The sequence below is a fragment of the Salmo salar genome, chromosome ssa24 (genome assembly GCF_905237065.1).
Source record: "Salmo salar chromosome ssa24, Ssal_v3.1, whole genome shotgun sequence".
Taxonomy (NCBI): Eukaryota; Metazoa; Chordata; class Actinopteri; order Salmoniformes; family Salmonidae; genus Salmo; species Salmo salar.
Genome location: NC_059465.1, coordinates 11823208 through 11846170, shown reverse-complemented (window position 1 = coordinate 11846170; position 22963 = coordinate 11823208). Strand labels below are relative to the sequence as shown.

General features: G+C 48.8%; 1 protein-coding gene across 18 annotated transcripts in view; it reads left to right on the top strand.

The window, feature by feature from the left end:
* arvcfb (ARVCF delta catenin family member b) overlaps positions 1-22963 on the top strand; it is a 250535-nt gene that overhangs the window by 104613 nt on the left and 122959 nt on the right. For 16 of the 18 annotated variants that reach the window (XM_014170900.2, XM_014170903.2, XM_014170897.2 and 13 more), the window contains 3 exons: positions 4588-4696; positions 13550-13647; positions 14302-14584. In XM_014170900.2, coding sequence (XP_014026375.2) covers positions 14360-14584 — 225 coding nt within the window. In that variant the 5' untranslated portion in view covers positions 4588-4696; positions 13550-13647; positions 14302-14359. The remainder of the gene's footprint in view (positions 1-4587; positions 4697-13549; positions 13648-14301; positions 14585-22963) is intronic. The other 2 variants (XM_014170912.2, XM_045706711.1) reach the window with 1 other exon arrangement.

The window sequence follows — 22963 nt, the reverse complement described above, 5'->3', positions numbered from 1 at the left end:
GTGGCATCTGATGAAATGCCATCTGGTATCTGATGAAATAAGATGCAGAGATGCTAAAACCTCACTGTTTTGGGGCAGACTCTGGCCCTGTTGGAGTACTTTAGTAATGCATCCATTTTCCCAACCTTTAAGTATTCACAGATTTTGAATTAGCTGGATTGGTGGAAATAACAGGGTGGTAACCTTGCCTCAAGGAAACAAGGAAAGAATGATGCGGTATTGGAACAGGGTCATGGAGAAACTCCTCTGCTGTCCTCTGACACTCTAAGGGCCTCCGGGTCCACAAACATCCCTGTTAAGTCAGCTTTCTCTTCCTTCCCACAATCCTTCAGATATTAGAGCGCTCTGCCAATTTGTTTTGGCAGGAAATCTTTTCGCCGGTGGGGCATTTTCGATCTGTCTCCCTGTCGCTCTCCACCTCAGTCTGAGTTTTGATGGGCCTGCCTGGCTGCAAGGTCTTTTTTTTCCTCCCTGTCTATAAATGAGGGAGGGGAAAGCTAGCTGGCGAAGGTCAGCTCTGGGATGAACGCTCAGCAGCCTCAAATTGAACCATTTCTTTCTTTCTTTTTTTTCTGATGTTGGCAGCCCCGTCAGCCGGCTGCACCTAATGATGATGGGCTGTAATTTTCAGCTGGAATACTCAATTAGCTGCTCAGGTCTGCAGGAGCTTGGATCTCACTGGCTTCACAATGGGAAGGACAGACATTTCTCTGTACAATATTTCGGCGTTTTTTTTTTTCTTTCATCAGCGCGAGGTGAATGGATTACCTGGATACATGGAAATGTGGTAGGCTTTCTCCTAACCCCTCAAGAATAACGTCCGGATCAGGGGGATCAGAATGTCATTTCTTTCCGGCCCTGATTATGCCCTTTCCTGACGCTTGACACAGAGGCACAGGGGAGACGAGAGCCGTGATGATGAGTAGGACAAATACGTAATACCCAGGGTATTACGCATGCAGCACCACGTCTGAATGGGATGACGGTTAAGCCCAGGCTTTCAATAAAGGTCGTCTCACCTGAATGAGGTTTGGGGGGGCCTCTCCATAAGACTCCACCTGTAGGCAAGTGAGAAGCCTGCTGGATTTAAGAGCACATTGTAGAGGTCATAGTTATTTGAATTCAAAGTTAATAGACTACTAGTCTTTGAGGAATATGTAATATGTGAAGGTTGTTTGTTATTGGCACACATGGACTGTATCCTTTTGGAGAGTTTGCTCGATACAGTTTCACCATACATTCCTTCAGATTGGACTGGTCCTATGCAGCGGGCTCAATCAGAGCAAACTGAAGCAGACAAAGTCCATAAAAGCCATGAGGCTTCCGTAGAATGGTATTTAAGTCTTGGTACAGTACATGGTAATAGTAGATGTGGTCTAATGTGCCAGTCAGCATGCTATTCACACTGGTATGTAGTTACTCAGCCCCTTGGACACAGTTAGGGAGAACATTTTAGGTGTGTATGGTTACATTTACTGTATTAGATAGATAGGGGCCTGCATCATTGCCTACCTGGTGACACACACACCTCTCTGCCTCTCCCACTGATATCAGGGAGGAGGAGTGCTGGAGGGATGAGGAGGGTGGAGGATATTTTAACTTGGCCACTCATACCTGCCAGCTCCCCTCCCAGAAAACACTGCATTGCCTTGGTGACAGCGCAGAGAAGCGACCAGATCAATCAGCCAATCCCCAGATGGGATGTGTCCCAAATAGAGAGCACCGTGTTCCCTATATAGTGAACTACTTTTAACCAGAGCCCAATATAGTGCAGTATCTAGCCATTTGGGATGCACCACCATCTGTCAGCCAGGCCCCCAACCCATTCATTATTAATTTGAGAATTACACTGGGGCCTCCTCCAAATGGTGCGGGGCGTTGTGACAAGTTGTGATAGAATATGCAAGGTTCTGAATAATGTAGGATTGAAATACAGTAGTCAGTACAGTATCAGGAACTAACATTTGCATGATATTTCTTCAGTTAGCTGCAGTGCCGGGATAGTGATGTTAGGGGTGACACTTAGTCATGCTGGTGGTGTGTCATAGATGGACTGACTGACGTCTGGCGGGAAGGATTTTAACAGGATAGGCTGTATAGCATTGATTTATATTTTTTTAGGGATCACAGTAACTTGATTCCCTCTTCAATCATTCTTTTGTCTGCATGACGAAACCTGGAGAGATTGGGGCACGTAAAGGGAGTTTATCACATTTAGTTTAAAAGGCGTGTTGCCTAAGTGCCACTTTGTTGCGTTATTGTGTGCATTGGGTATAATCTCCTATTTTAAAGTTCTCCATCGGGGGCTTGCCGTGACTGGAGAGGGGTGAGTGGTGTGGTAACTAATGCAGCCTGGACACAGGCTTAGCGCACTTTTTTGATGTTTGTCCCAGAAATCCAAGGTGCTCTAAGCATAAATGTCCTTGAAGAGAAAGAAGCAGAGATTCCCTGGAGAGGTAGAGATATTCTAATCCTGCACAGAACGAGGAAGTTGACCAAAAAAATAAATGCAGGATTTACCTGAGGGCCTTGCCGATCATAGTTAATGAAACATAACGTTACCTGGCTGATTGTGTACCGTGAAGCTTATTTGGCCTGGAGTCTAAAAAGCTGTTTTTAGAAATGCTGACGTTGGGTTACAAGAAATGATGCATTGGTGATGGGACCAGCTACAGTGATAAACTCCCCTACAAACAGAACCGAAGACAAACCAGCAGGTTATGGCAGTAAGGAGCAGTTGTGCAGTTTGTCTACCCATGTCACGGCTTGTCTGATTTCATCAGTACTGAAACCTTTAAAGACTCTTTGCCCAGCAGTAGCAGTGCCCTCCTGTCCTGTCAGGTTATTAGACCCACTGCTAGAGGACACTCCCTAATCTGTTAGACAGGTTCATGTCCAGTGGCTCTTCAACAGAAAGGGATAACCATTTACTGTACAAATTAGGTTGTTGGAGGGGGGGAACTAGGTTAGCACACTGACCTATTCTGTTACAGGGGAGAGTGACAGACTGAGGTGTGTGTGTACATGCCAGTGGCGGTCAGTGCCGTTTGATGGAGGACGATTTAGTTTATTCATGAGCATGGCCTTATTTCTCTTACAGCATATTGGATGACTCATTCATATTCCATTCACCCAGTTCAATGTTACAACGATAGATTTAGGCAACTACAATATAATCTAATTTTTCTCTATACCCGTCATGAGGTTGCTACAACCTAGCCAATGAATGAACGTTTACAACGTAGGTGCACACAGGTTGAGAGAGAAATTTGAGATGACAGTGACACATGGACAGACAGTGACACATTCAATACCGCCTCGCACACTCTTGCCTGCTGATAGAGGGTGTAATCATTAGTCCAACAGTTGCAAAATAGAGTTTCTATTGGACAAATTCAGGTATGTTTATCCTTGTTTTGTTCCGTTTTAATCCGAATTGTCGTAATGAATACACCCCTGATCATAACAGCCACGTTGTATTCCTTCTCGCATCTATGCGCTCTCCTCCTCCTGATCTTTTCCCTTCGTCACTTGTGGACTTCAGTGCACAACACATCAGCTGTATGTGACCAGGCGAGGGAACCTTTCCAAGCCAAACCATATAACTGCTACACACAGCCTACATCGTTGTCACCATATTAGCTGAAGTAACGTCATCGTCAACATAGCTAATAGAACTAACGCGTTAGTAAACATGCTAGAATCATGCAGTAACATTAGTGTACAGTCAGTAAGCAGTTTAGCACTGACACCGGTGGGCCCCGGTTGCATTAAATTAGTAAAACGAAAAGCTTACCTTGACTTGGAAGAGTTCCAGTGTTGTTGGATAGTCATAGCCAGCTAGCTAACATAGCATCCTTGTGTTTGAGTAGGCTAAACTAGCTAGCTGCATTTGCTAGCTAAGTAAGTGAAACGAAAGTGAAAAAAATGACCTCTTGCTTCTCAATTTTGGAAGAGATTATTTTCTTCACATCTGTTCAACTATTGTCTTTCTCTCTCTTTGACTCAACTACTCACCACACTTTATACATTGCAGTGCTAGCTAGCTGTATCTTATGGTTTCAGTACTAAATTCATTCTCTGATCCTTTGATTGGGTGGATAACATGTCAGTTCATGCTGCAAGAGCTCTGATAGGTTGGAGGACGTCCTCCGGAAGTTGTCATAATTACTGTGTAAGTCTACGGAAGGGGGTGAGAACCATGAGCCTCCTAGGTTTTGTATTGAAGTCAATGTACCCAGAGAAGGACGGAAGCTAGCTGTCCTCCAGGTACAGCGTGGTGCTACCCTACAGAGGGCTGTTGAGGCTACTGTAGACCTTCAATGCAAAATATTATGTTTAAATCAATTATTTGGTGACTTGATTTATATTTAGTATAGTTTTATCTAAAAAGGATAACTTTTTAAATGTTTTACAATTTGTATTTTTATGACAATCACTGAGGAAGATGCTCCTCCCCTTCTTCCTCTGAGGAGCCTCCACTAGTACCTGTGTGTGTGAACCTGCAGCGGTTGTATTATGTAAAGGGGTATGGTTGTTTTGGTTGATTATTTATTTCCCCGTGTCCTTGTTTTCTCTTCGCTGCAGCTGCTGTGTGAGGCAGATCTCCCAGGTGGATCGTAGCAACGCGTCAAGTCTAATAGAGCTTCCCCCAGTCCACTCCCCAGCCATCTGACAGACCCAACAAACATCAAAGGTAGCTACCCCACTTCGCCACTCCTCTCTCCGTCTCTCTGCCTGCCTGCAAAAATGTTCTATTGAACACATCATTGAGTCTATTACCTGACAGAGGGGCTTTTTTGTAATCTGAGGAATACAGTGTACCTTTTTTGCTGCTGTTTTTTCTCTTTTTGATACGACTTGCCTTCATTCTGTTGTTATTTCTGATGTTTGAAGCAGGTAGTGTGGTTTTAGATGCTTTAAGTTGACAGTAATTGCAATGTGGATTTCGTGCACTTCTTTGAAAGATGTGCTCCTTTTTTTCATCCCGTTTTTTTCTTTCATCTTGGCTGTAAATACCGGCATCACATGTATTCTCTCTAATTGAGTGTAATGTAACAGATATAGAAAAGACCCTTATTTGATGCCACACTGTAACATTCTGGCTAATATGATGAACAAGCTTACTGAAAATACTGTCCAGAGAGATGATGTATACAATGTTGGTCTACGCTGATAAGAGGTAGACCTAGCTTTATCCTTTATGTTGAGAGACGAGCTTTTCTGGGAGCCCACTCTCTCTGTGAAAGCATGAGCAAAGACTTATATGTGTGTGGAAATACGAGTAAAAATACCAGTGTGTGTGTGTGACTGTGTAGGTCTCAGGGTTTCCACACAGAGAAGAGCTTCGAAGATAAAAGGTGGAAGTAAATCGATGGTAAACAATTACTTACTTTCTTAGCGCTTGAAACTTTTCAGCAATGGTTCGCCACACTCCTCGCTAAGCTTTGCTTATCCTGGCATTGCTATACCCAACAGTGGATTATCATTCACTTTACATTTCCATAGAGGACAGGCGCTTTGAATCCCAAATTGGAGGGTGGATACTGAGGATTGGGTGGCTGAATTTTTATTTTTTTTGGCTCGATGAGAGACAAAAAAGAATCTGTGTGGAAGCCCTGAGACCAAGGCAGTCACACACACACATCTTTAAAGTCCAACTAGATTACCTGTTCTGTTACCAAGCTATTTAAAATGGGCTGATAGGCTATTGTTGGTACCGTTGCGTTTTTAATGCCTTTTAGAATATTAGGCATTAGAAGTGACTGTGTTCTTGGTAGCTAATGGCCTGCTGCGTTGCTAGAGCCAATACCTATTAATCGCTAATGCTAGCCTTTCTTCATTCTCACTCCGACTGCCATTTGTGCAGCGCGCAACTCATAATGAAGCACTCTTCTCTCTCCATTACCCTTGTTTTTCTCTGGAAATGTTTTCCCAGCTCAGAGTGGATGATGATGAGAGCACAAAATTAAATACTACTCTTTTTTTATTCAGTCTCAAATATTTTGTCCTTTCATACTTTCTCAGTTTTTCGTAGACGAAATGTTGAAAAACCCAACACTGAAGGCATAATGTAAAAAAAACTGTCATGTTTAACCACAATTCCATTCAAAATAGGGAGGTTTTCTTCAAGTTTGGGAATAAATCCAGCAATTTTCTGGCCATTCAACATGCTAAAAGACTCCTGAAGCCTAAACTGAATTTCTGACATTAGGATTAATCACTACTAGACTCAGTCATTCCCACATAAATGCTTTGACATTTTGGACAATCTGAAAGAAATATCACCAGTTGCATCCCAAATGGCACCCTATTTCCTACATAGTGTGCTACTTTTACCAGAACACTATGGGCCCTGGTCTAAAGTAGTGCACTATAAAGGGAAGAGGGTGCCATTTGGTATTAAGAATAAGGGCCAGGAATTCAGTGCTTGTTTACATTTCTGAATGATGCCTCTTAATGTCTCCAATTTGGCGGCTAATTGTTTGAATGTATTATCCATCAGAGAGCTCAGGTGGGCTGAGGGGCAGGCTGACCCCAACAAACACACACACACACACACACACACACACACACACACACACACAGGATCAGGTGTTTTAGGTAGCCCTTTGTGCCATTGAGACCTCCCTTCTCAGATGGGCATCAGATGGGTTTAGACAAGGAATTCATTTAAACTGCAATTATAGGCCCTTGAAATGGGGGACTTGACAGTCAGGTTTCCAGCCTATCCCTTTTAGCTCCATCAGGATACCAGGCACTGCTGGTCTCACTCAATTACCCTCAACAACCCTCCCCCACCACTCTCTACACCCCACACACCATTTCCCCTGCACTCCTTCCCACTCAGCCCGCCCCACATCTGGGTTTTGGGGGGGGGGGGGGTGCCTCTATAATGCAATATAAAGCCAGGCTCTATCTCTTTGTTCCTGGTTGAGTCCTCTCAAAGTGGGTCATAATTAATTTGCACTGAACGTCTTAATGTATCATTCAAAGCTCTTTTGGAGGAGGCTATAATGCTAATGAGGCAATACTAATCCAACCTTGGTTTAAATTCTGACACTTTTTAAGGAAGTTGGGCTGAGGCTCAAAAGGCAGTAGCAGCGATTTGATTATATTTGTCCTATGTTCTCAAGGCAGAGTTGGGGTGGATGTGGGTGGCTATAGGTGTATTTGAATGGCCAAGGCTGTACACTGAACAGTGAAGGGCCTCATCAAGATGTTTACTGAAATGACTGGAGCCCTTGTATTGCCATTTGACATTCCATTCTAAAATTCCAAAAGACCTGGGCCCGGTTGCATAAAACATTTTAACTTAATTTCCCCCTTTTTTTAATTAAGTGAAAAAGTTGAGTGTGTACATGAGCTCCTTAAGTGCTTCATTCAGTATGGATATCAATGTAAACAGCATTTGTGGAGGTTAGTGTTGCTTTACTATGCCCTGGTTGCAAAAGGAAAACACCAAGGCACAATTTGTGTTGTGGGCATTGCATATACTTCCTCCATAATCCCCACGATGCGTATTAAAGTAGTGGAGTGGAGGTATACGCCATATCAGTTAATAAGGCTGATGGAACAGATCAGAATGTTTAGCATAAAATGTAGATCAACTCTTATTTCTTCACATTTTAAGCTTAGCAATGTGCACTCAGCGTTAGGCCTCCAAAACGCAATTTGCGACAAAACAGCATTCTAAAATGTGCACCACACATGCGAGGTTTCATGGACATATGGAAATATCCGTTCGAAATTTTGGAAGAGGGAAGATCTAAAGATGCGACAACTATCACGGGTTGCTAATATGACTAGGATAATGCCTTTGGCTGCTAGACAATGAAAGCTGGTTAATAAAAGAAAACCAATAGAACAGGCGAAATCGTACAGTATAAGGAAGTCTTTTATAAAATAATTGCCTTATTTCTATGGTGGGATTTTGGTTAGGCTACTTTGAAGCAAGGCAAGACATGCCTCATAATATGAAGTAAAACATCCAGGTTTCAGGAACAGGGAAAATATCGCGGTGCCTAATGATAGGCATAACTGTCTGATGGTAGATGGAAAGGCTTTACCAAAAACTTAAAATACATGTTAACTGCAAAGTAGCTTATCATGATTATTTGCATCAATCCAGTGGCCATTAATTGCTCAAACTCCATCTCATGTGTGGTAAAGAAATGCTGCTAACCAAACAACAGTGCTATATGCCAGTGCACTTGAATTAAAGGGTAACTACGCTCAAAGATGAACATTTCCTTGATTTTTCCCAGACCTCAGTGGGCTCCTGATGTGGTTTAAGCATGGTTCTGGACTTAGAACATCAAATTTTGTTTTTGACAACAACAAAAACATTTACTGAGCAAAAAAATACAAAATAATCTATAACTCAGTCATTTATCAGCCTCATTTATCAGTTTTAATAGTGGGCATACTATCACCCTACTTGCACAATATAGCTTGGGTTGGCGTGACTGAAAGACCAATATGGGATTAATCATTTTAGGTACCGCCACCGTTTCTCATTTTTTACACAGGGTGCCTTTCCTTCACTGGGCACGCCATTTGGGATTTTTTGGGGCAAAATTGCAGAATACCCACTTCTCCAGGCATGGCTCACTACACCACTGGTGGGGAGGATTTCTAGCTGAGTTCTCCTGGGGAGGGGAGGGCTTTGAAGAGTGCGGCTGGCTGGCTGGCTGGCTGGCTGGCTGGCTGGCTGGCTGGCTGGCTGGCTGCATCTCCCCGTCAGGACCACCACCATGCTGGAAGTGTGGGCGTGTGATTACATTTATTACCAGGCTATTTTGAGCACAATACAGGCCCATGTTTGTGCTGTTAACACATTTATCCTTTAGGAAAAGCTCCGCACCGGCATAACTGGGACTCAGGACTCGGCCTCAGAGCAAGTGCTGCATTCTGCGTTCCCTCTGTGGTAGAACAGAATATACACTGATTTTCCCTTTGAGTGGTTACCTCATTAGAGCAGTCAAATCTATCACATCATTTGTGGAATTAAGTTAATTACGTTTTAATCTTTCAGCTTTGAATGTTATGAAAATGAGTTACACCCTTTCTTCAATAATGTTATCACCACACAATGCCATGCTTGGCATCCCAGTGTGTTTTGGACTTAGTGGCGTGGATAACAGGGGTGTTGGTGATTGGTGGATGGTGTTAAGCAGGGGGAGACATTGGCGTGATCTCTTCTCCCTGTCCCTTCAGCCCCAGACCATTAGCAAACATCTGCTGTGGTAAAGTCTTAAACCAGTCCTGTGTTTTGAGGGGGGAATTCTTCAAATTCACTGCCTGGGTACTCTGGGCTATTTTCAGAGTGGCCAGGAGTTAACGGTAATGATAAGCTCTCTGGGTGTAGCTCACATGCCTTCCATATTCCACTTGTGAATCAGGAGGGGAGCAGCTAGCTAGCGCCCATGGTCCCTGCCCTGGCACCTGTCCCCCTCTCTAGCCCCAAGGGAGGGTGAAACACTGGACTTACCCTGTCCAGGAGTCTATCAACTGTGTCCAATCAACATGGCTCACGAACTATCACTTTCAGCTGTCTCAAAACGTAGATAAAATGGTGGCCGCTAGGCTAGACAAGTACTATACTATATTTACCATAGACCAGAACCACAATTTTGATGTTGAAAGCGGTGACAAACATATCCAGTAAGCCCCCCCCCACCACCACCCGATCTCTTTGAAAAGGAATAGTCCTGAAAAGTACAGATTAGGATTTGTGATTGTGGGCATAGCCTTTATCAGGCCTCTCAGGTTTGTCTGTGTGGAGAAAGAAAACGACAAGGAAAAAGCCCCCGTCAACACCAAACTACCACTGCACCACCACACCCCTCATCCCATCGCATCACTCCCTGACCCATCACCGGCTCAACTTCAAGTGACATGAGCTCCTCCATTCAGCTTTACTTTGAGTGGTGTCAGACCATTCTCCATTCTGGATAAATAATTGATCAGCCAGAAACAAACATCAAAGGGGATTGTTCGCTTCAAAGGGAATAGGGGTCTCTCTCTCTGACTCTCACCCTCTAGTTCCTATATGGAGAACAGGGAGTTTTTTATACATGTGCGCATATGGACTCACACACTCACACCCGCGCACACACATATTGCAATCCAACCTGCTCAGGATTCTAATCAACATATCTGCATCACCTGCCATGCTAACTCTCTTTCTCTCGCTCTCCTTTTCTCTCGCTCTCCTTTTCTCACGCTCGCTCGCTCTCCTTTTCTCACGCTCGCTCGCTCTCCTTTTCTCACGCTCGCTCGCTCTCCTTTTCTCACGCTCGCTCGCTCTCCTTTTCTCACGCTCGTCGCTCTCCTTTTCTCTCGCCGTCGCTTTCTTTTCACGCTCGCTCGCTCGCTTTCTTTTCTCACGCTCGCTCGCTCGCTCTCCTTTTCTCACGCTCGCCGCTCGCTCTCCTTTTCGCCGCTCGCTTTCTTTTCACGCTCGCTTTCCTTTTCACGCTGCCGCTCTCCTTTTCTCACGCTCGCTCGCTCTTCTTTTCTCACGCTCGCCGCTCTCCTTTTCTCACGCTCGCTTTCGCTTTTTTCACGCTCGCTCGCTCTCCTTTTCGCACGCTCGCTCGCTTTCCTTTTTCGCTCGCTCGCTCTCCTTTTCTCACGCTCGCTCGCTTGCTCGCTCTCCTTTTCTCACGCCGCTCGCTTGCTCGCTCTCCTTTTCTCACGCTCGCTCGCTCTCCTTTTCACGCTTCGCTCGCTCGCTCTCCTTTTCTCACGCTCGCTCGCTCTCCTTTTCTCACGCTCGCTCGTTCTCCTTTTCTCACGCTTGCTCGCTCTCCTTTTCTCACGCTCGCTTGCTCGCTCTCCTTTTCTCACGCTCGCTTGCTCGCTCTCCTTTTCTCACGCTCGCTCGTAATCCTTTTCTCACGCTCGCTCGCTCTCCTTTTCTCACGCTCGCTCGCTCTCCTTTTCTCACGCTCGCTCGCTCTCCTTTTCTCACGCTGCTCGCTCTCCTTTTCTCTCGCTCGCTCTCCTTTTCTCTCGCTCGCCTCGCTTCGCTCTCCTTTTTCTCTCGCTCGCTCTCCTTTTCTCTCGCTCGCTCTCTCCTTTTTCTCTCGCTCGCTCTCCTTTTCTCGCCGCCTTTTTCGCTCGCTCGCTCTCCTTTTCTCTCGCTCGCTCTCCTTTTCTCTCGCTCGCTCTCTTTTTCTCACGCTCGCTCTCCTTTTCTCGCTCGCTCTCCTTTTCTCACGCTCGCTCTCCTTTTCTCACGCTCGCTCTCCTTTTCTCACGCTCGCTTTTTTCACGCTCGCTGCTCTTTTTCTCACGCTGCCGCTCGCTTTTCACGCCGCTCGCTCCTTTTCTCACGCTCGCTCGCTCGCTTTTCTCACGCCGCTTCGCTGCCTTTTCTCGCTCGCTCGCTCGCTCTCCTTTTCTCTCGCTCGCTGCTCCTTTTCTCGCTCGCCGCTTCTCCTTTTCGCTCGCTCTTCCTTTTCGCTCGCTCGCTCCTTTTCTCTCGCTCGCTCTCCTTTCTCACGCTCGCTCTCCTTTTCTCACGCTCGCTCGCTCGCTCTCCTTTTCTCACGCTCGCTCGCTCTCCTTTTCTCTCGCTCGCTCGCTCTCCTTTTCTCTCGCTCGCTCGCTCTCCTTTTCTCTCGCTCGCTCGCTCTCCTTTTCGCTCGCTCGCTCTCCTTTTCTCTCGCTCGCTCGCTCTCCTTTTCTCTCGCTCGCTCTCCTTTTCTCTCGCTCGCTCGCTCTCCTTTTCTCTCGCTCGCTCGCTCTCCCTTTTCTCTCGCTCGCTCTCCTTTTCTCTCGCTCGCTCTCCTTTTCTCGCCGCTCTCCTTTTCTCACGCTCGCCGCTTTCCTTTTCTCACGCTCGCTGGCTTTCTTTTTCACGCCGCTCGCTCTCCTTTTCTCTCGCTCGCTTTCGCTCTCCTTTTCTCTCGCTCGCTCGCTTTCCTTTTCTCTCGCTCGCTCGCTTCTCCTTTCTCTCGCTCGCTTTCTCTTTTCTCGCTCGCCGCTTTCCTTTTCTCTCGCTCGCTCGCTCTCCTTTTCGCTCGCTTCTCCTTTTCGCTCGCTCTTCCTTTTCGCCGCTCGCCTTCTTTTCGCCGCCGCTCTCCTTTTTCTCGCCGCTCCTTTTCGCTCGCTGCTCTCGCTCGCTCTGCTTTTTCACGCTCGCTTCGTCTCGCTCGCTCTGCTTTTCTCACGCTCGCTCGCCGCTGCTCTGCTTTTTTCACGCCGCCGCTCACTCTGCTTTCGCTCGCTCGCTCTGCTTTTCTCACGCTCGCTCGCTTCTTTTCGCTCGCTTTCCTTTTCGCTCGCCGCTTTCCCTTTTCGCCGCTCGCTCTCCTTTTCGACGCTCGATCGCCGCTTTCTCTTTTCGATCGCTCGCTCTCCTTTTCGACCGCTCGCTCCTCCTTTTCGCTCGCTCGCTTCTCCTTTTCGCTCGCTCTCCTTTTCGCTCGCCGCTCCCTCTCTCTGCTTTCGCTCGCCGCTCCCTCTCCTTCGCTTTCTCCTTTTCACGCCCCCTCTCCTTCGCTTCTCCTTTTCTCACGCTCGCTCTCCTTTTCTCTCGCTCGCTCTCCTTTTCTCTCGCCGCTTTCTCCTTTTTCTCACGCTCGCTCTCCTTTTCTCACGCTCGCTCGCTCTCCTTTTCTCACGCTCGCTCGCTCTCCTTTTCTCACGCGTCGCTTTGCTTTTCTCTCGCTCGCTCCGCTTTCGCCGCTCGCTTGCTTTTCTCTCGCTCGCCGCTTGCTTTTTTCTCGCTCGCTCGCTTGCTTTTCTCACGCTCGCTTGCTTTTCTCACGCTCGCTCTGCTTTTTCTCTCGCTCGCTCGCTCGCTTGCTTTTTCTCTCGCTCGCTCGCTTCTCCTTTTCTCACGCTCGCTGTCCTTTTCTCACGCTCGTCTCGCTCGCTCTGCTTTTCTCACGCTCGCTCTGCTTTTCTCACGCTCGCTCTGCTTTTCTCACGCTCGTCTCGCTCGCTCTGCTTTTCTCTCGCTCGCTCGCTCTGCTTTTCTCTCGCTCGCTCTCTGCTTTTCTCACGCTCGCTCTGCTTTTCTCACGCTCGCTCTGCTTTTCTCTCGCTCGCTCGCTCGCTCTGCTTTTCTCTCGCTCGCTCGCTCGCTCTCCTTTTCTCACGCTCGCTGTCCTTTTCTCACGCTCGTCTCGCTCGCTCTGCTTTTCTCACGCTCGCTCTGCTTTTCTCACGCTCGCTCTGCTTTTCTCACGCTCGTCTCGCTCGCTCTGCTTTTCTCACGCTCGTCTCGCTCGCTCTGCTTTTCTCACGCTCGTCTCGCACGCTCTCTACCTCCCAACTCTCTCTACCTCTCCAGCTCTCCCGCTCGCTCGCTCGCTCTCTCTCTCTGTTGTAGTTAGTTCAAAGATGAGTTGATAGATGTCCTTGTGTGGTTTCAGATGGAATACAGCATGTGTTATGAGTTTGTTATTGCTCAGTGATGCATCTCTTTCCCCACTTGACTTTCTGGACCTTGAAAACAATGCTGTCATATCTGTTTCAACCCGTCTGATCTAAAATCTCATTCTCTTCCCCTTTCTTTTCCCTTTTTTCCCAGCTTTTCTTCCTTCTAACCATCAGGCTCTTCCACTCCGTTTACTGTCTCTGCAGAGGGGGATGACTGTTATCTAACTGCTCTGTCTACCAATCTACTAGGTGTGTATTCATAACACCCTGTGCATGTGTGAGTTTGTGTGCACAGTTGTGTGTATGACACTTGATGTACTGTATCCTTACTCTCATTTGTTACGTGATCAACTCCCTTGATATCGTTCCACCATCCATTATTGATACCAGTGTTTGACAGTGACATAGGCTATACATCATTTTGTGTCTGTTTACGGAAGCTGGTGACGGGAACAGTATCATATAGGCATGGTTGGCAAGTCAAGTTGTGGAGCATGCACGTCTTGGGTGTATGCCTGTGGAAATGTACTGTGGGTCTCTTCCACATGCATCAATGCTGGGCATGTGCATGTACTGGAAATGAGCAGTTGCATTGATAGCGCTACCAGGTGAAGTAAGACACAGACATTTGTGGAGGAAAATCACCTCATCCTGAACCACCGCCAATTGTCTATTTGAAGATTGTTTGCAATTGTGTGCAATGCTCATCCATGTTTTGACATGTATGTGGGACTGTGTATTTGGCGCACTCTGTAAGTGTTTTTAAAAGAAAATGTTATTCTTCTGTCTTCATAGGCACCTTCGTGTTTAGTAGAATACAGCCATCAAGCAACCATGTCAGACAGGTTGAGTGTCGGTAATGACCCGGTGACCCCCTCCTTCTCTCTGATCTACCTATTAAAGCTCAGCTCAGTCCAACCTAGCCCTGCTCCCCTGACTCAACATCCGGCCACCCTCAGCCATGGAGGACTATGAGGTGTGCTCGGCCGCCAGTATCCTGGCTTCGGTGAAAGAGCAGGAGGCGCGTTTCGAGCGTCTGACCCGGGCGCTGGAGGAGGAGCGACGCAACGTCTCCCTGCAGCTGGAGCGTTCCAACATAACAGCCGACAGGCTGGGAGGGACTGGGCCTAATGCTAACCTGCCACCCAACAGCCAACCCCTGGCCTGGCAGCAGGTGGTGATGCAGGTAAATCATGCCAGCACGCCCCGCCTGCCCGTCCCCCTAACTCCCTGCTTACTCCGACTATCCAATCCCCCTCCATTTGAGCTGCTCTGGCCGCTCTCATTCCATCGCTCTACACCATCATATGTATTTGGCTCATTGCACTCGAGGCGACGTGTGGTGACGCCATCTCTTTCTCCTGGGCGGCTGGCAGCTGATCCAAGCCCTTATGTTATTCCTGATCTGTTGTGCTGCCTGGATGGTGACGTAATCATTACAATGTGATGTGGTGATCCCATCGCCTTCTACCCAGTGCTCTTTTGATATTGTTTTGTGGTCTTGCTGTTGATTGGATTGTGTCTGTTCATCCGGTTCTGTCTGTGGCTGAAGGAAGTTTAGGTCTTGGTCGGGCCTTGGCTGGGCCTGGGAGTGGAGTACGGACCTCTCTGGCTGGGGGTGTGTTAAAGGAGATGTGAAGTGAGGCAGACATGATCCGCTGAAATGTCATCGAAATGCCCGTTTGATTTATAGTACAGAGCAAACTCCCGCATGAACAGACCAAGGGAGGGAAATGTTACTGCCGCAATTTCCTCTGTCATTAAATCGTAAGGTCAAGTGTTAGATCTTATACAGAAAGAACACTATTGCTCACGGTGTTGGTTTTAAAACCAAATGATTGGGAACAGGTATGTGTGTGTACTAAGCCTTGCGGATGGGCATTTCCATGCATGCACTGCTTTTAGAATTTTCCTCCCAAAATGTATTTCTTCTTCACAGATTGTGCCAACGTTAATTTCTCTGGCTCGTTGCCATTTTAGATGACATAAGAGATGATTAAGTCTCAAGCGTGGCAGCCCAGCCCATCACTCACGGCTGGCTAACTGCTATGGCCCGTCACCTGTCTCTCTGCATCGTGGGGTCAATTGTGTGGAACGGCCCGCCACACACAGGCCCGCTCAACGTTTTACACACCCCACTGCTCTTTAAACGTAGCTCATTCACAATGAACCAGTCTGGACCGCTCGCTCCAAACCGCTCGTAAACACTGCAGCAAATTGGCTGGGCCGCAATTAATTGTTTTGTAAATTAAAAAATATATATTTTGTTGTACTGTTTCGGTGAATAACCATGATTTATTCATCCCCGTGTAATTACCTGATGGAGTGTGGAGTGGATGGCAGGGACGGGGATGTTGATCATCATTGTGGTTCGCCTGCTCCGCCGTCTGCCCCAAGGGCTGCAGAAGGCACCTGCATGGTTGGCTTAGCAGCAAAGCTGGCTCATCATGAGGCTCTCTATCCTACCTATCTATCTATCTATCTATCATCTATCATCTATCTATCTATCTATCTATCTATCTATCTATCTATCTATCTATCTATCTATCTATCTATCTATCTATCTATCTGGACCATGGACGGAGCCTACGTTACACCATGAGGTTGTACAGTGCGTTCGTTAAGTATTCAGACCCTTTGACTTTTTCCACATTTTGATTATTCTAGAATTGATTAAAATGTAATTTTTTTTCCTCCTCAGTCTACACACAGTACCCTATAATGACAAAGTAAAAACAGGTTTTTAGAAATGTTTGTGTATTTATTACAAATAAACTGAAATATCACATTAACATAAGTATTCAGACCCTTTACTCAGTACTTTGTTGAAGTACCTTTGGCAGAGATTACAGCCTCGCGTCTTCTTGGGTATGACGCTACAAGCTTGGCACATCTGTATTTGGGGAGTTTCTCCCATTCTTCTCTGCAGATCCTTTCAAGCTCTGTCAGGTTGGATGGGGTGTGTTGTTGCACAGCTGTTTTCAGGTCGCTCCAGAGATGTTTGAGCGGGTTCAATTCCGGTCTCTGGCTGGGCCACTCAAGGACATTGAGACTTGTCCCAAAACAACTCTTGCATTGTCTTGGCTGTGTGCTTAGGGTTGTTGTCCTGCTGGAATGTGAACCTTCGCCCTAGTCCGAGGTCCTGAGCGTTCTGGAGTAGATTTTCATCAAGGATCTCTCTGTGCTTTGCGCTGTTCATCTTTCCCTCTCCTGACTTGTCTCCCAGTCCCTGCCGCTGAAAAACATCCCCACTGCCACCACCATGCTTCATCGTAGGGATGGTGTCAGGTTTCCTCCAGACGTGACGCTTGGCATTCAGGCCAATGAGTTCAATCTTGGTTTCATCAGACCAGAGAATCTTGGTTCTCATGGTCAGAGTCCTTTAGGTGCCTTTTGGCAAACTCCAAGCGGACTGTCATCTGCCTTTTACTGAGGAGTGGCTTCTGTCTGGCCAATCTACCATAACGGCCTGATTGGTGGAGTGCTGCAGAGATGGTTGTACTTCTGGAAGGCTCTGCCATCTCCACAGAATAACTGTGGAGCGACCATTGGGCGCTTGGTCACCTCCTGAGCAAGGCCCTTCTCTGATTGCTCAGTTTTGCCGGGTGGCCAGCTCTAGTAAGAGTCTTAGTGGTTCCAAACTACTATTTAAGAATGATGGAGGCCACTGTGTTCTTGGGGACCTTCAATACTGCAGAATTATTTTTGTACCCTTCCACAGATCTGTGCCTCGGAGCTCTACGGATAATTCCTTCGACATCATGGCTTGGTTTTTGCTCTGACATGCACTGTCAACTGTGGGACCTTATATAGACAAGGGGGTACCTTTTTTCAAATCATGTCCAATCAATTGAATTTACCACAGGTGGACTCCAATCAAGTTGTAGAAACATCTCAAGGATGATCAATTTCAAGTCTCATAGCAAAGGGTCTGAATACTTACGTAAATAAGGTATTTCTGTTTTTTATTTTGAATATATTTGCAAACATTTCTAAAAACCTGTTTTCGCTTTGCCATTTTGGGGATATTGTGTGTAGACTGAAAATAATGTAATCCATTTTAGAATAAGGCTGTAATGTAACAAAATGTGAATAAAGTCAAGGGGTCTGAATACTTTCCGAATGCGCTGTATATATGAGGATGGAGGAATGTACCCGGCTCTCTGTTGGACGAAGTAAGGCATCCGACTCTCCTTACCTTTCTGCTCACACACACACACACACACACACACACACACCCTCTTTCCTCCCTGCATGATGGATTAAATGGTCCAGGGGTCAGCGGCCTTTTGCTCGGGGGCTCCCAGTCGTCAGCGTAGGGGTAGCGATCGATGGGCCCATCTGTTATTTAAAGTTGGGGTCAGAGAGGAGAAGCAGTCGGTCTGATTAATGGAACAGCGAGTAGGTTCTTAATAAAATTGATTTAGACGGAGCTCTATAGCTAGCAGCTGACACTGTTTTCTGTCCTGCCTTGTTGTTCTCTAGTTCTGCTGTTTTGGATGCAAGCCTTTGACAAGGTGGTTCCAAAACATTCCAAAATTCATGACCAAAATGGTTTATACCCCTCAAACGCAACTCTTGTTCTCAAAGCCAGTTCCACTGCAGTTTTTTCATTTGTTCCCCTCTAATCAGGGTCTGATTTAGACCTGGGACACCAGGTGGGTGCAATTGATTATCCGGTAAAACAGAAAAGTAGCAGGCCTCTGGACCTCTTAGGGTAAGAGCTGAAGCTTGTGCGAACACAATGTCAGCAGTGGGTTATTGGAATCCCCAGAGTAGACGGAGGTTTGTAAAGACAGTCTGATCATTAGGTGAGAGGGGGAGGAGATCCACCCTGATCCTGCTGTTCACAGGTGTGTTTGAGCGTCCTGACTGGGGTGTGTGTTTGAGCGTCCTGACTGTGGCGTGTGTTTGAGCGTCCTGACTGTGGCGTGTGTTTGAGCGTCCTGACTGGGGTGTGTGTTTGAGCGTCCTGACTGGGGCGTGTGTTTGAGCGTCCTGACTGGGGTGTGTGTTTGAGCGTCCTGACTGTGGCGTGTGTTTGAGCGTCCTGACTGGGGTGTGTGTTTGAGCGTCCTGACTGGGGTGTGTGTTTGAGCGTCCTGACTGGGGCGTGTGTTTGAGCGTCCTGACTGGGGCGTGTGTTTGAGCGTCCTGACTGTGGCGTGTGTTTGAGCGTCCTGACTGGGGCGTGTGTTTGAGCGTCCTGACTGTGGCGTGTGTTTGAGCGTCCTGACTGTGGTGTGTTTGAGCGTCCTGACTGTGGCGTGTGTTTGAGCGTCCTGACTGGGGTGTGTGTTTGAGCGTCCTGACTGTGGCGTGTGTTTGAGCGTCCTGACTGTGGCGTGTGTTTGAGCGTCCTGACTGGGGTGTGTGTTTGAGCGTCCTGACTGTGGCGTGTGTTTGAGCGTCCTGACTGTGGCGTGTGTTTGAGCGTCCTGACTGTGGTGTGTTTGAGCGTCCTGACTGTGGTGTGTTTGAGCGTCCTGACTGTGGTGTGTTTGAGCGTCCTGACTGTGGTGTGTTTGAGCGTCCTGACTGTGGCGTGTGTTTGAGCGTCCTGACTGTGGTGTGTTTGAGCGTCCTGACTGTGGTGTGTTTGAGCGTCCTGACTGTGGTGTGTTTGAGCGTCCTGACTGTGGTGTGTTTGAGCGTCCTGACTGTGGCGTGTGTTTGAGCGTCCTGACTGTGGCGTGTGTTTGAGCGTCCTGACTGTGGCGTGTGTTTGAGCGTCCTGACTGGGGTGTGTTTGAGCGTCCTGACTGGCGTGTGTTTGAGCGTCCTGACTGGGGTGTGTTTGAGCGTCCTGACTGGGGTGTGTTTGAGCGTCCTGACTGGGGTGTGTTTGAGCGTCCTGACTGGGGTGTGTTTGAGCGTCCTGACTGTGTTTGAGCGTCCTGACTGTGGCGTGTGTTTGAGCGTCCTGACTGGGGTGTGTTTGAGCGTCCTGACTGGGGCGTGTGTTTGAGCGTCCTGACTGTGGCGTGTGTTTGAGCGTCCTGACTGGGGCGTGTTTGAGCGTCCTGACTGTGGGGCGTGTTTGAGCGTCCTGACTGTGGCGTGTGTTTGAGCGTCCTGACTGTGGCGTGTGTTTGAGCGTCCTGACTGTGGCGTGTGTTTGAGCGTCCTGACTGGGGTGTGTTTGAGCGTCCTGACTGGGGTGTGTGTTTGAGCGTCCTGACTGTGGCGTGTGTTTGAGCGTCCTGACTGTGGCGTGTGTTTGAGCGTCCTGACTGGGGCGTGTGTTTGAGCGTCCTGACTGGGGGTGTGTGTTTGAGCGTCCTGACTGGGGTGTGTGTTTGAGCGTCCTGACTGGGGTGTGTGTTTGAGCGTCCTGACTGTGGCGTGTGTTTGAGCGTCCTGACTGGGGTGTGTTTGAGCGTCCTGACTGTGGCGTGTGTTTGAGCGTCCTGACTGTGGCGTGTGTTTGAGCGTCCTGACTGGGGTGTGTTTGAGCGTCCTGACTGGGGTGTGTTTGAGCGTCCTGACTGGGGTGTGTGTTTGAGCGTCCTGACTGTGGCGTGTGTTTGAGCGTCCTGACTGGGGTGTGTTTGAGCGTCCTGACTGGGGTGTGTTTGAGCGTCCTGACTGGGGTGTGTGTTTGAGCGTCCTGACTGGGGTGTGTTTGAGCGTCCTGACTGTGGCGTGTGTTTGAGCGTCCTGACTGGGGTGTGTTTGAGCGTCCTGACTGTGGCGTGTGTTTGAGCGTCCTGACTGGGGCGTGTGTTTGAGCGTCCTGACTGTGGCGTGTGTTTGAGCGTCCTGACTGGGGTGTGTTTGAGCGTCCTGACTGGGGTGTGTTTGAGCGTCCTGACTGGGGTGTGTGTTTGAGCGTCCTGACTGTGGCGTGTGTTTGAGCGTCCTGACTGTGGCGTGTGTTTGAGCGTCCTGACTGTGGCGTGTGTTTGAGCGTCCTGACTGGGGTGTGTGTTTGAGCGTCCTGACTGGGGTGTGTTTGAGCGTCCTGACTGTGGCGTGTGTTTGAGCGTCCTGACTGGGGTGTGTTTGAGCGTCCTGACTGGGGCGTGTGTTTGAGCGTCCTGACTGTGGCGTGTGTTTGAGCGTCCTGACTGGGGCGTGTTTGAGCGTCCTGACTGTGGGGCGTGTTTGAGCGTCCTGACTGTGGCGTGTGTTTGAGCGTCCTGACTGTGGCGTGTGTTTGAGCGTCCTGACTGTGGCGTGTGTTTGAGCGTCCTGACTGGGGTGTGTTTGAGCGTCCTGACTGGGGTGTGTGTTTGAGCGTCCTGACTGTGGCGTGTGTTTGAGCGTCCTGACTGTGGCGTGTGTTTGAGCGTCCTGACTGGGGCGTGTGTTTGAGCGTCCTGACTGGGGTGTGTGTTTGAGCGTCCTGACTGGGGTGTGTGTTTGAGCGTCCTGACTGGGGTGTGTGTTTGAGCGTCCTGACTGTGGCGTGTGTTTGAGCGTCCTGACTGGGGTGTGTTTGAGCGTCCTGACTGTGGCGTGTGTTTGAGCGTCCTGACTGTGGCGTGTGTTTGAGCGTCCTGACTGGGGTGTGTTTGAGCGTCCTGACTGTGGCGTGTGTTTGAGCGTCCTGACTGGGGTGTGTTTGAGAGTCCTGACTGGGGCGGGTGTGTGAGCGTCCTGACTGTGGCGTGTGTTTGAGCGTCCTGACTGGGGCGTGTTTGAGCGTCCTGACTGTGGGGCGTGTTTGAGCGTCCTGACTGTGGCGTGTGTTTGAGCGTCCTGACTGTGGCGTGTGTTTGAGCGTCCTGACTGTGGCGTGTGTTTGAGCGTCCTGACTGGGGTGTGTTTGAGCGTCCTGACTGTGGCGTGTGTTTGAGCGTCCTGACTGTGGCGTGTGTTTGAGCGTCCTGACTGTGGCGTGTGTTTGAGCGTCCTGACTGGGGCGTGTGTTTGAGCGTCCTGACTGGGGTGTGTGTTTGAGCGTCCTGACTGGGGTGTGTGTTTGAGCGTCCTGACTGGGGTGTGTGTTTGAGCGTCCTGACTGTGGGGTGTGTTTGAGCGTCCTGAGTGGGGTGTGTTTGAGCGTCCTGACTGTGGCGTGTGTTTGAGCGTCCTGACTGTGGCGTGTGTTTGAGCGTCCTGACTGGGGTGTGTTTGAGCGTCCTGACTGGGGTGTGTTTGAGCGTCCTGACTGGGGTGTGTTTGAGCGTCCTGACTGTGGCGTGTGTTTGAGCGTCCTGACTGGGGTGTGTGTTTGAGCGTCCTGACTGTGGCGTGTGTTTGAGCGTCCTGACTGGGGCGTGTGTTTGAGCGTCCTGACTGGGGTGTGTGTTTGAGCGTCCTGACTGGGGTGTGTGTTTGAGCGTCCTGACTGGGGTGTGTTTGAGCGTCCTGACTGGGGTGTGTGTTTGAGCGTCCTGACTGTGGCGTGTGTTTGAGCGTCCTGACTGTGGCGTGTGTTTGAGCGTCCTGACTGTGGCGTGTGTTTGAGCGTCCTGACTGGGGTGTGTGTTTGAGCGTCCTGACTGTGGCGTGTGTTTGAGCGTCCTGACTGGGGTGTGTTTGAGCGACCTGACTGTGGCGTGTGTTTGAGCGTCCTGACTGGGGTGTGTTTGAGCGTCCTGACTGTGCTGTGTGTTTGAGCGTCCTGACTGTGGCGTGTGTTTGAGCGTCCTGACTGGCGTGTGTTTGAGCGTCCTGACTGGGGTGTGTTTGAGCGTCCTGACTGTGGCGTGTGTTTGAGCGTCCTGACTGTGGCGTGTGTTTGAGCGTCCTGACTGGGGTGTGTGTTTGAGCGTCCTGACTGTGGCGTGTGTTTGAGCGTCCTGACTGGGATGGGTTTGAGCGTCCTGACTGTGGCGTGTGTTTGAGCGTCCTGACTGGGGTGTGTTTGAGCGTCCTGACTGGGGTGTGTTTGAGCGTCCTGACTGGGGTGTGTTTGAGCGTCCTGACTGGGGTGTGTTTGAGCGTCCTGACTGGGGTGTGTTTGAGCGTCCTGACTGGGGTGTGTTTGAGCGTCCTGACTGGGGTGTGTTTGAGCGTCCTGACTGGGGTGTGTTTGAGCGTCCTGACTGGGGTGTGTTTGAGCGTCCTGACTGGGGTGTGTTTGAGCGTCCTGACTGGGGTGTGTTTGAGCGTCCTGACTGGGGTGTGTTTGAGCGTCCTGACTGGGGTGTGTGTTTGAGCGTCCTGACTGGGGTGTGTTTGAGCGTCCTGACTGGGGTGTGTGTTTGAGCGTCCTGACTGTGGCGTGTGTTTGATCTACAGAGCTCCTCCGTATGATTCATGGGTCTCCTGCAGAGCGTTAGATCAGCATGGTGGTCAAAACAACACAAACATTAAATAATTCACTGCTTTTGGTTTAGCTAGCATCAACATCTCTGTTTAGCTGGCTGGCTTTAGCTGTTCACTGCTACATTAAATCAAATCCAATTGTATTGGTCACATCCACATATTTAGCAGATGTTATTGCGGGTGTAGCGAAGTGCTTGGGGTAATGGACAGACAAAACAACATGATCCAGTGTGGTGAGTTGTGATTTCATGAAGATTTAATGTTACTGTCGATGCGGATCAGGAACGTTATGGATGGAAATATTTGTTAACACCCATCAGCCGATTTTCCCAAGACATATTTCCGG